This window comes from Garra rufa, chromosome 5, assembly GCF_049309525.1.
Source record: "Garra rufa chromosome 5, GarRuf1.0, whole genome shotgun sequence".
Taxonomy (NCBI): domain Eukaryota; kingdom Metazoa; phylum Chordata; class Actinopteri; order Cypriniformes; family Cyprinidae; genus Garra; species Garra rufa.
Window position 1 is genome coordinate 21,965,981 of NC_133365.1, and position 13,594 is coordinate 21,979,574.

At 35.2% G+C, this 13,594-nt stretch overlaps 1 protein-coding gene across 3 annotated transcripts; it reads left to right on the plus strand.

Moving 5' to 3' along the window:
• The first annotated feature begins 418 nt into the window (after positions 1-418).
• On the plus strand, positions 419-13,594 carry mtx3 (metaxin 3). Of its 3 annotated transcripts, XM_073839964.1 has the most exons (9): positions 419-511; positions 1,088-1,157; positions 1,342-1,418; positions 2,213-2,305; positions 5,471-5,653; positions 5,913-5,989; positions 7,576-7,748; positions 8,154-8,242; positions 12,009-13,593. In XM_073839964.1, exons 1-9 carry the CDS (start codon positions 419-421, stop codon positions 12,105-12,107), a joined length of 954 nt encoding a protein of 317 aa, XP_073696065.1. In that variant the 3' UTR covers positions 12,108-13,593. The 3 variants fall into 3 exon arrangements, with proteins under 3 accessions (XP_073696065.1, XP_073696067.1, XP_073696066.1); XM_073839966.1 differs by lacking the exon at positions 8,154-8,242 and having other exon boundaries at positions 12,009-13,594; XM_073839965.1 differs by lacking the exons at positions 8,154-8,242; positions 12,009-13,593 and adding an exon at positions 7,846-8,147.

A 13,594-nucleotide genomic window follows, 5' to 3' on the forward strand; every position in this document is an offset into this window, starting at 1 on the left:
ATTTTACATTTTTTTTTTAATTTCCCTCCATTTTAAATTCTTACTTTCCAATGAAAGCTTAGATTTGTGTACATTTTTAAAATCAAAAATCAAAAGGATTAACAATACAGATTTATTTTTACAGTCGTCCTTGATCATATTTACCAAGTGTATGAATAATTTTGAACTGTTTATCTATCTATCAATCTATATATATATATATATATATATATATATATATGTATGTATATATTATCAATGTCATTTTTTTTATTAAATAAAAATGATTATTTATTGATTATTGAAGCAAACCAACTCAACTTTTTCGGTTTTCTTGCCTCCATTTATGTATTTAAAAAACATTTGCTGGGTAAAAGTTGTCTCCTTGTGCACTGGGATGCTGGACTCTGTGCAGTGCTGCTGTTCGTGTGTCTCAGTCATGCACACAAACATGGCGGAACCCATGGAGCTGCTCTGCTGGGGAGGCGACTGGGATCTGCCGTCTGTGCACACAGACTCCCTCATCGTGCTGGTAACTACACGGATTATATTAACGCTTGCGTTGTATGCATATTGTGCACAATGTAATATTTAAGCACGAACGTCGAGACGTTTTTTGGGATCCGGATCGCTGTATCCAGCAGTTTAGAGTCACTTTGATAAATAAAGATCACCCTGCACTATTTATCCGCCAATTCACTTGTCAGCTGATGCTTCCTGTTACCGTAGCTGTTAATTGTCAAGCAGCTTGACTGAATTGCATTGGATTAGTTTCACTGGTTAATAGTAAGATGATATGTGTCGCACAGCTCCGGGTTTATTTTTTGAAGGTCAGATGATGAATAATACTGATAGAATGTGAAGGGTACGGGCTCTTTTTACACGATTTAAACGTAGAATATAGATTATAGGGACATACTTGTGTTTTTTTTCTGGAGTGTACCTTTTTGTTTTGTTGTTGCAGCTGACTGAAAACATGCGTTCTGATAACCTTTTGCAAAAATGCATAATAAAAGTCCCACTTACAGTATAGCGCTTTAGTGATGATTATTAATATTTACTTAATCCTTAATCAACCATCTGTTCACGTTTATATGTTCTCTTATAGACATATGCAAAATTCTCGGGTGCAAAACTTGCAGTGAAGTCTATTGACTGGACATGGAGGACTATTACAGGTCAGGATTGTTTAAGTGTGAAAGCATGTTAAATGTAGTGAAAGTCTGGGATGTAGCCAGAAACATCCGTGTCATTTTCCAAATGTAACACTGTGAAAACCAAACATTGCTGAAGTGTATGAGAGGGGATAAGAACAAGCTCTTTGATGGTTAAACCACAGCTGTCGTGTTTGTCTCTTCACAGCATCTGTGCCACAACTACACTATGAGGGAACCACAGTCACAGAACCAACACAAATTCTAAACTTCCTACGAAAACAGGTAGAAATTAAATTTGTTTGCAGATTTGCAAACAATTTTCAGATTTTTGAGGGGTATTTTACAGTTTGTCAGTCATTTTTTGTCAGACACATCACCATTTAGCCATATTGGCAGCATTAAACATAAACAATGCCACTGAACCGAACAAAACTTGCATATTTTGCTGATTGTTGCTGCTAAAAATGGTCAGTTATTGTCATGTTTTGGGCTGTACTAATCAGTCAGAGCGGGAAAATTTTTGGTGTACTATAGACTGCCAAAAGTCATAACAAATCAAGTAGAAGAGTGCAAAAAAACTGTCTGAGGAACAAAAGGCGTTTGTGGTTCCCCAAACTGAACCAGGATTTCTAGGGCAAGAATCTTAACAACATTCATTTGTTCTTATCATTTACAATCAGGTAGGTGTAATATTAGGCTAATGTCTTAATTAATACTGCTTGTATGTATCTTAACCATCTATTAGCTTCAGTTTGTCAAAATATTGTGCTCTTTGCATACTAAGTCCTTCTCTATATGATTTAGCAGCTTCCACACATTTTTTCTGTGGTTTACAGCATAAATTAGGAGTACATTAACCGTACAATCTATGCGGTGGTTTACATCCATGTATCTCCAATATGGCTGCGCATCTGGGTACCTGACCAAATCGTGACACAAGTGCAAACCCTCTAAGAAAAGCCAACTTTTGATATTAATGTTAGGAAGTTATGAAGTATGATGTGTTTGATAAAGTGATTATGCTCTTTGGATTGCATATCAAAATGTGAGTAGAACATGTTGTTTAATTCACACAGGGATTCAATGCCGACTATGAGTTGACAGCTAAGCAAGGTGCAGATACGATGGCTTATATCGCCCTCCTGGAGGAAAAACTGCGGCCAGCACTGGTGGGTCCATCTGCAATTCACTTTCTTTTGTCATTCAAGATGTTCATGTCTTTCTTTCTTCAGTCATAAAGAAATGTTTTTTTGGAGGAAAACATTTCAGGATTTCTCTCAATATCATGGACTTCTATGGTGCCCCCGAGTTTGAACTTCCAAAATGCAGCTTCAAAGGGCTCTAAACCAGTGGTTCCCAACCACGTTCCTGGAGGCCCCCCAGCATTGCACATTTTGCATCTCTCCTTTGTCTGACACACCCATGTCAGGTCTTGGAGTCTCTACTAATGAGCTGATGATCTGAATCAGGTGTGTTTGATTAAGGAGACATGGGCTGTATCCGAAATCGCCCCCTATACCCTATTCACTATTCCCTACATTAGTCCACTAGTACAGTTCACTTGAAGGAGTGAATGAAAATGAGTGAGTGAATTCGGACACTAAGTGCACCGTAAGGACTGCCGCTTTTGCATACTATTGCTTACTTTTTAACAATCATTTAAAACAGACAGTTCGAGTAGTAAGATTAAAGGATTTATCTTGAACTATGTCAAGGAATTTACGTATAAACCCTGGTTAAAAAATAATAATAATCAATTTACAACGAATTGGTACCGGTGTTGTACGCTGTATTACGCCATGAACCAGCGCATTGTAAAATGAACGGATGGATGATTCAGCTGCGGGCGCCATCGTCTGGCGATACGCGGGAATTCAGTCGGCGCGCGACTCTCTCAGTGCATTATGGGTTATCTCTAGCTGTTGAGCGTACATCGGTTGTACACTCGTTTTTGCGGTGCATTGTGGGATTGAATGAGTGCACTCGGGAATGCCCACTATGGTTTCGAACACCACTTAAAATGGCTGTCCCCTCAAGTAGTGCACTATTTGAGGGTATAGGGGGCGATTTCGGATGCAGCCATGGAAAACATGCAGTGTTGAAGGGCCTCCAGGAACATGGTTGGGCATCCCTGCTTTAACCCTCATGTGGTGTTCATGTCATTTTTGACTGGAGAAGATTTTCTTTTTCCTGAAAATACTAGTTAATGTTATCGCATTGAACTGAAACTTAGTGACTTTGTTCACAGAGACTATAACAACTTGTCCACATTTTTTATTTATTTATTTTTTACTTTTTTGTGTTGTTTTTTTCACCTTGTTACACCTATGGTGTTCCCGGTCAAAAATGACAGGCCTACACAAAATAGCTTATAAATCCCTCGTTATGCTATATTATCCCCAAAAATTGGATTCAATCTTTTTATCAACTTGTTTTATTTCAATTAGGACTGGTTTTGTATTCAATTTTCAAAAAGTTTAATTGTAGGAGTCATTTATCCGAGCTTATGCACCTCAGTTTTTGAGTGAAAAAAACATTATTTGTTAATAATTTTGGCAATATTGAGAAAAATATGAAAATAAATTGCACTGTTGATCACACTAGTCTACTTTAATGTTTAACCAGGAAATTTATTTTGAAATGCTTTTATTTTGTACAAAATGACACAGAGTCACACTTGTGGTGTTCCTGGTCAAAAATGACGAGCCTACACAAAATATCTTATAAATCACTTGTTTTGCTATATTATCACCAAAAATTGGATTCAATCTTTTTATCAACTTGTTTTCTTTTAATTAGGACTGGTTTTGTATTTCATTTTCAAACGGTTTAATTGTAGGAGTCATTTATCCGAGCTCCTGGTCATTGAAAGTGAATGGGGGAGACTGAAAATTAGAGAAAAATTTAGTTGTCAGGAGCATGTTTATCATGTTCACATATGTATATGTGTGCTTGCAGACATGGAGCCATTGGACATGTGCATGCATGGATACATGTATGCCACACACACACACACACACACAAACTATTTTCTGAAAGAAACATTCTTTTTCACAGTGATACAATTTTTTTTATCTAATATCCATTCATCAATCTGACATTACCACATTCGAACACACACTCACACACCTAAACTCACACTCACACACAAACTGGCTGTGACTGCAGTGACCCTGCTTCAAAAGAATCTCTCTTTAATGTTCTTGTTTCATCACACCTTCCAGACAAAATATTATGACATTTTGTTTTGGAACTGTGATGTTCTCATTTTTTTACTTAAAAAATTAGATGCCTACTCTCAGATAAATGAGGCCCACAATTAATTAGATGCAAATAGAAATATAAAACCAGTCCTAATTGACAGAAAACAAGTTGACAAAAAGATTGAATCCAAGATTTGGTGAAAATGTGGTTAAATGAGTAATTTATAAGCTATTTTTTATAGGCCTGTCATTTTTGACCGGGAACACCACAAGTGTGACTATGTGCCATTTTTTACAAAATAAAAGTTTCTCAAAACAAACTTCCTGGTGAACCATTAAAGTAGACTAGTGTGATCAAAAGAACCAATATTTGTTCATATTTTTTTAATACTTCCAAAATTATTCAAAAATAATGATTTTTTTTACTTAAAAAATTAGATGCCTACTCTCAGATAAATTAGGCCCACAATTAATTAGATGCAAATAGAAATATAAAACCAGTCCTAATTGACAGAAAACAAGTTGACAAAAAGATTGAATCCAAGATTGGTGTGAAAATGTGGTTAAATGAGTGATTTATAAGCTATTTTTTATAGGCCTGTCATTTTTGACCGAGAACACCATAGGTGTAATAGGATTTTGAACACCACATGAGGGTTAAACGATCACAAGCAAATCGATGGGTTATTTTCTAAAAAAAAAAAAAAATTTGATATACTTTTTAACCTTAAATGCGTGTCTTGTCTAGTGCAGCAAGACAAGCATTTGAGATTAAAAAGTATATAAGTTGTAAATGTTTTTAGAGAATAACCGATCATTTCGCTATAGATAAGACCCTTCTTTCTCGGCTGGGATCATTTAGAGCCCTTTGAAGCTGCATTTTGGAAGTTCAAACTTGGGGGCACCATAGAAGTCCATTATATGGAGAGAAATCTTGAAATGTTTTCCTCAATAAACACCATTTCTTTACGACTGAAGAAAGAAAGACATGAACAACTTGGATGACAAGGGGGTGAGTAAATTTTCTGTAAATGTTTGTTCTGAAAGTGAACTACTCCTTTAAGTTATATTTCTGATCTTCATTAGGATGATGTTATAAATTAATTGTAGATTTGTGCTGTTAATTTGTAGCTGCACACATTCTGGTTGGATGCAGAGAACTACGCTAACCTGACCCGACCCTGGTTTACGTCACATTCCCCGTTCCCCCTCAACTTCTTTGTACCGGGTCGACAGGCCAGCTTGGCTCTGTCCCGTATCTTATTGACCAAAGCAGAGTCACCATTGCTCAACATTACAGAAGTTGAGGGAAAGGTATGAGAAAATCATTTTACGTCATTACTGAGACATTAGCTGTCATTCATTGCTTTGAATTCATCTATTCTTTTTCAATTCCATGGTGAAATGGAAATGTCTGCGGTTCCGGAAAATTGTCCTCATGAGCAAATATGCCTGAGGTGGAGTGTAGAAAACCAGAGGACCATGAAATATGTAACACAACAAATGTGCCATTGTAGTTATGCCGTTCCTCCTAATAATGAATATATGTGTTTAGTAATAGAATTTCTTTTAGATCTACAGTGAAGCCAAAGAGTGCCTGAATTTGCTCTCCCACAGACTTGGGAACTTTCACTTCTTCTTTGGAGACACGTGAGTTTTGGAATTCTTTTGTCCCACAATATTTATCAGTCCTTCAAAGGGATAGTTATCCCAAAAATGTAAAAGTTAAACCAAAAATTAAAAGTCTGTCATCATTTATTACCTTCATGCCAATCCAAACAGGGTTTTTTTGCCCATACAGAAGTTGTTTGGTTCCCAAAAAATAAGTGGTTTCTATTTTAAAATGTAATTTACTCAGTGTTGCTGCTGAAAATTTGACCTTGCAATCCAAGTAATAAATTATATTTTAAAATATATTCTAATAGAAAACTGTTATTTTAAAATGTAGTAATATTTGCTGTATTTTATGTATTTAGATAAATACTTGGTTTAAAAGTATAAAAGGCTTAAAACAAAAAAACAAAAAAAACTTTTGAATGATAGTGTATAATTGAGTTAAAGAAATAGGTCATTTATATATTTATCATTTATAGTTATTCCAATCCTGTATGAATTTCTTTCAACTGCTGAACATAAAAAAATCTCGCTTTTTTCTTGTAATTCTGAGTTTATATCAAAGAGTTTGTATCTTACAATTCTCACTTTTTTCTTGTAATTCTGAGTTTTTATCTCAATTCTCACTTTTTTGTAATTCTTAGTTCATCTCACAATTCTCCTGTTTTCCTTGTAATTCTGAGTTTATATCTCACAGAGTTTGTATCTTACAATTCTCACTTTTTTAGTTTATATCTTACAATTCTCACCTTTTTCTGAGTTTATATCCCGCAATTCGTACTTTTTTGTAATTTTGAGCTCATCTCATAATTTTCATGTTTTTTCTTGTAATTCTGAGATTGTATCAAAGAGTTTGTATCTTACAATTCTCACTTTTTTCTTGTAATTCTGAGATTATATTTCACAGAGTTTGTCTCTCAATTCTCACCAATTCTCACTTGTTTCTTGTAATTCTGAGATTGTATCTTACAATTCTCACTTTTTTAGTTTATATCTTACAATTCTCCCCTTTTTCTGAGTTTATATCTCACAATTATCACTTTTTTTGTAATTCTGAGTTCATCTCACAATTCTCCTGTTTTTCTGAGTCTATATCCCACAAAGTTTGTATCTCATAATTCTTACTTTTTTCTTGTAATTCTGAGTTTATATCTCACAATGAGTTTATATCTCACAATTCTCCTGTTTTTCTGGTAATTCTGAGTTTATATCTCACAATGAGTTTATATCTCACAATTCTCACTTTTTCCTGAGTTTATATCTTACAATTCTCACCTTTTTCTGAGTTTATATTCCACAGTTTGTATCTCATAATTTTCACGTTTTTTCTTGTAATTCTGATTTTATATCTCACAATTCTCACTTTTTTGTAATTCTGAGTTCATCTCACAATTCTCCTGTTTTTCTTGTAATTCTGACTTTATCTCTCACTTGTAATTCTGAGTTGTTTGGTTACATTCTTCAAAACATCTTTTGTGTTAAGCAGAAGAAAGAAACTCAGAAGGAATAAATGGAGGGTAAATAAATAATTACAGAATTTTCATTTTGTGGGTGAGCTATCCCTGTAAATGTAATCATCTTTGTGTATCAATTTGATGTTTACCATGTTTTCTGTCTGCCAGTCCTACAAGCCTGGACGCCTTTGTGTTTGGCCATATTGCCCCTCTTATTAAAGCCCCTCTGCCCAGTGGGCAGCTTCAGAAGCACCTGAACCAACTGGATAACCTCTGCCAGTTCTGCAACACCATCCTTAAAAACTACTTTACTGATGCCTCTGCTGAGAAGAGAATGGACTGTAAGTAGTAAGAACTCTGTCCTAGTACTATATTAATATTAAAACCACAAAAAAACATAATATTGGTCTTGTTCTGCTCCTTTCTTCTTTTTATCAGTTTATCTCAACCTTCATTTGTTTGCTGTTGAATCATATAGAATTAAATCATTTAACCAGACATTCATGATTCATTACGTTTCCATTGCTTTCAACCCTAGACATTTGGCTCATAGCAGATGCTAAAAGACAGTTTAATAACAGCGTGGTCTTGGGCCTCGTGGCTATTTTAAGTGATTTGCTATGTCTCTTTGGCTGCACTCTGAATCTGCACTAACCTTTCTCCCATGTGCGTAAAAACATCTGCTTTTCTTCAGAATCAGCGTCCTGTCGTCTTCTCTTTTCTCTCTACCTCTGCCCTCTCGTTAGGCTCTCCGACGGCTACCAATGATCCTGTCGATGCAAACCTCCAGAAACTGACACAGCTTGTTAACAAAGAGTCCAACCTTATTGAAAAGGTCTTGGCAAGATCCGCTAAATCACTTCTGAATTTATTGTCACTAGAAATTACAGCTATGTGGTTAAAAGTATGTGGACACTGTTTTTTATGGATTGAAAGTAATTGCTCCTGTTCAGAAATACACAGTAGCATCAGTGAGGTTAGACACTGATATTGGATGATGGGATCAGGCTCACCGTCAGTGTCCCAATTCATCCATTGGGATTGTTCAGCGTGCAATGGGGTTCAGGTCTGGGCTAGTCCAGGCCAGTCAAGAAAGTGTCCAACCAGACTTAATAAATCGTTTATTTACTTTCTTTTTGTCTAGAGGCCTTTCATGCTGGGAAAAGAAAAGTCATGCAGGATTGTGCTCAAAATATTTGTCATAAGAAAATGGTGCAAATATTTTTTTTTTATTTTGACAGTAACAGACTATAAAAATGCTACAATAAAAACAGTTAAAAGGGGAAAAAAAGAAAATGGATCTAATGGGACATTTCATGTGATTTTCCAGTCAAATTCTGTTAAATGCACCATTGTTGAAATTCTGTAAATTGACATTCCCAAAATTCTCAGGGACAGCACACATTTAATTGTTTTTCATTTAAAAAATGAAGGGTTTTATATGGAAGTTTATATCTCACAATTCTCTTTTTTCTTCTAATTCTAAGTTTATATTTCACAATTCTGACTTTTTACTGTAATTCTGAGTTTAGATCTCACAATTCTCACTTTTCTTGTAGTTCTGAGTTTATATCTCTCAATTCTCATTTTTTATATCTCACAAAGATATTGTATATCCCAATTCCCACTTTTTTTCTTGTAATGAGTTTAAATATCCCAATTCTTTTCCTTTAAATTTCTAAATTTATATCTCACAAAGGGTTTGTATCTCACAATTCTTACTTTTTTCTTGAATATCTGAATTTATATCTCACAGTTTTTATTTTTTCCCTGTAATTCTGTTTTTATATCTCACAAAGAATTTGTATCTCACAATTCTCACTTTTTTCTTGTAATTCTGAGTTTATATCTCACAGTGACTTTATATCTCACAATTCTCCCTTTTTTATTGTAATTCTAAGTTTGTATCTCACAATTCTCACTTTTTTCTTGTAATTCTGAGTTTATATCTCACAGTGACTTTATATCTCACAATTCTCCCTTTTTTATTGTAATTCTAAGTTTGTATCTCACAATTCTCAATTTTCTTGTAGTTCTGAGTTTGTCTCTCAATTCTCATTTTTTATTTCTCAAAAAGATATTGTATATCACAATTCCCACTTTTTTCTTGTAATGAGTTTAAATCTCCCAATTCTTTTTCTTCAAATTTCTGAGTTTATATCTCACAGTGAGTTTATATATCACAATTCTCACTTTTTTTCTTGTAATGAGTTTAAATCTCCCAATTCTTTTTCTTCAAATTTCTGAGTTTATATCTCAAAATTCTCACTTTTTTCTTGAATATCCGAGTTTATATCTCACAATTCTCACATTTTTTCTTGTAATTGTGAGTTCATATCTCACAATGAGTTTAGATCTCTTAATTCTCACTTCTTTCTTGTAATTCTGATTTTTTTTATCTCACAATTCTCACCTTTTTCTTGTAATTCTGAGGTTATATCTCAGTTTATATCTCTCAATTCTCACCTTTTTTCTTGTAATTCTAAATTTTATATCTCACAATTTTCACTTTTTCCTTGTAATTGAGCTTATATTTCTCAGTGAGTTTATATCTCACAATTCTCCCTTTTTCTTGTAATTCTGAGTTTACATCTCACAATTCCCACAAATAAATAAGTAAATACATAATAAAAAAGGCTACTTTTTGTCTCACACTTCTGAAAAACTCAATGTAAAAGGAACTTCTCAGGAAATTCTCACTTTTTTCTAATTAAATTCAAATTGTGATGTTGTGAGAGGGTAAATAAAGTAAAGAAATGAGTAAATAAATAATAAAAAAGTCACAACTGTGAGATAAAAATGTAGCCTATCACAATTAAAGGGATAGTTCACCCAAAAATGAAAATTGGATGTTTATCTGCTTACCCCCAGGGCATCCAAGATGTAGGTGACTTTGTTTCCTCAGAAAAACACAAACAAAGATTTTTAATGAAAACCGGTGCAGTCTGCCATCCTTATCATGGGCGTGGATGGGCACCAAACCTTTAAAAATAAACAAAAACAAGCCCAGACAAATCCAAATTACACCCTGCGGCTCGTGATGATACATTGATGTCTTAAGACACGAAACGATCGGTTTTTGTGAGAAACTGAACAGTATTTATATCATTTTTTACCCTTGATACACAGCCACGTCCATCTGTCATGAGCACGAGTTTGGCATCAGTCACGTCACATGTGCACGCGCTCTAACGTAGAATACGCAAACGCCGGAAGCGATCTGTCGCATGAATACAACACTCATTGTTTACACAGAGCACAGAGATTGTGGGTATAGCGGCTATTCAAAATGGTAATTACTTGCGCGTATCCTGATTGTTTAAACCGATTTAAAGCTAAAAGATTACGTTTGCTTGAGCAAACTCATCCGGGACTTTTCACTGATTTCTCCTTACGGCGTTTGCGTATTCTATGCTAGAGCGCGTGCACATGTGACGTGACTGATGCCAAACCAAGGGGCAACCTTCCGGTCTCCCTCGTGAAACCAACACGGAAGTGACTGAAACTGCAATTCATCGACTGGCCGCTTGAGGCTGGCTGCAAAAGGGAGTCAATCCCATTGACACTCCATGTTAAAATGCCCAACTTTACAGCAGAAAAAAGTATGTTTACAGCCTGGTTAAAAAAATGGTTTTGGTCTATATAGCTAGTTTTGCCCTTCATGTCAACTGTGAGGGGGGTGAATTTTTTTATAACTCATCGGTTTAAGTTATATTAAGCCTTAAAGTTCAGCATAATTAAGGGCGTGGCCACTTGAGTGACGGGGATTGCCGCTGCTGTCACCACTGTCGCTCTAGGTGGGCGTGGTTTCAGCAACCAGCTCCACCCACATCCCGCCTTTTTGCCCATTTTTGATTATCCGGGAGTGACGCGTGATGACGCGATTCCAAGATGGCGCGGCCGAATCCACTATGAGCTTCAAATTAGCGCTTCAGAATCCTACGGGTGACGTCACGGATACTACATCTATATCGTGCTCAAGACAGATGGAAGTGGCTGTGTATCAAAGGTAAAAAATGATATAAATACTGTTCAGTTTCTCGCAAAAACCGATTGTTTCGTGTCTTAAGACATCAATGTATCATCACGAGCCGCAGGGTGTAATTTGGATTTGTCTGGGCTTGTTTTTGTTTACTTTTAAAGGTTTGGTGCCCATCCACATCCATGATAAGGATGGCAGACTGCACCGGTTTTCATTAAAAATCTTCGTTTGTGTTTTTCTGAGGAAACAAAGTCACCTATATCTCGGATGCCCTGGGGGTAAGCAGATAAACATCCAATTTTCATTTTTGGGTGAACTATCCCTTTAAGAGTCAGAATTGCAAGAAAAAACATCAGAATTGTTAGACATAAATTAAAAAACTTAAAAGGATGTTTTATTTACATTAATGTTCTGACAACCACCACTATATATTTTTTTTTAATTGTAAATTTCGAGGGTTTTCAAACAGTGTATGCTTGATTTTATGAACCTGCTGAAACATGTGGCAGATGTCCACATGCTTTTGACTATGTAGTGTATCTCATAAGCTATTCTTACACATCTTTTGTAATGAACACTTTTCCCATGGGTCTTATCGTCATGTATGTTTATGTCACAGATGGATGACAATCTTCGCAGCAGTCCACAGCACAGACCACACAGACACGAGACCAAACCCTTGGCGCCAGCCGGCGAGAGGAACTCAACCCCTCCCTGACAAACCCCCTCTAAGCACTGACTTCACCATAATTTATTTATTTTCCATCGAAATTAAAATATTTCCAAATAATATTTATAATTTAATATACTGATGCAGTCATCATAAATTAATACTAGTTTTTCATGATGAAGATGTTGAAATGCTGGTTCGATGTTAAATTTTTGAAACACAACAACACAAAGGGCTTGTGAAATGGGCATTCTTCATCTGCTGTGTTAAAGAATCATTAGCACATATGACAATTATGTATTAAAAGTGAAATGCTTAATTAGTAACCTAATAGCTCACAGTTGATGATTTAGGATACAGTAAAGATTCCAGTAGAGTTGGATTTTCCTTGTCAATCAGTTCTCCCGGCGGTCATTGCCTTTCTTCTCAAACATTAACTGTATATGGAACTTTAAATGCACAAGCTGGCTTTCCAAATGCAAAATGTTTTGTTTTATGATGTTTTATTTATTTTTCAATCCTGCCCAAACACAATTACAAGCATATTATAAGCTTTATGGTTTATATAGTAGGTGTTCAGCTTTTACTCTATGGTTTCGTCATAGAGTTTAAATTTGTACATCTTCAAGGTTCTTTATTTTAGTGCACATGGCAGGTTAACTACCACATACCGTAGTAAGCATGTAGAGTCTGCATTGTGCCTCAGCATACATCTCTTATTTGATTTTATCTTTCCATTGATTCCATTAAGTAATGTTCCACATTCTTGATTTATGGTGCAAAGGGATCTTGACATTTGATTTTGTGTACTGTGTATACATTCATTATTTTACATATTCCTCTGGAGGTTTTATACATGCAAGGAATGCCTTAAAAGTCCAGTGCTGTGCCATGCCATCACATCTGATCATTCATTGTTTCAAGAAATGTTTTATTTCAACATATATCAGTGTATAGCAATGTTCAAATGTATGTACATATATGCAATAAAGTAAAGTTCTTTGAAATAGACTTTTCCCAGATAAATAGAGAAGAAAAACAAGTTAACATGTTTAACTTATTATATTGGTACATTTAGTTGTTTACACTAAACGCAAAACCTGCTACATTTTTTTTTTTTTTTTTTTTTGTATAGTGGAGAGTACTGTAGCTAAATAGTGACAGACCGTAAGAACTTATTTATGCTCTTTGAATGGACAATACTAACATGTTGCACAACTTTCCGTTCATTCATCGTTTAAATGTGCCAGTAATAGAGACAGCTGTAGGGCTGCTGTTTGGATGTCACATGGAAGCTATTACAACCACCACTCCCCAAATATTCACATTCCCTCAACAAAATGGAAACGGCGGGACGTTTTTTTCCCTTTGTTTTGCTAGTTATTTTCCCAGTTTTTACCACCACCTTTCTGATGGCAGGAAAGAAGAGGGGTTAATAACGCAACAAATATATCCAATAAAATACGTACGATTTTAGTCAAATGAATTCCTACTTTCATTTAAAGATTGTTACAAAAATGTCTTTCAAATAAATG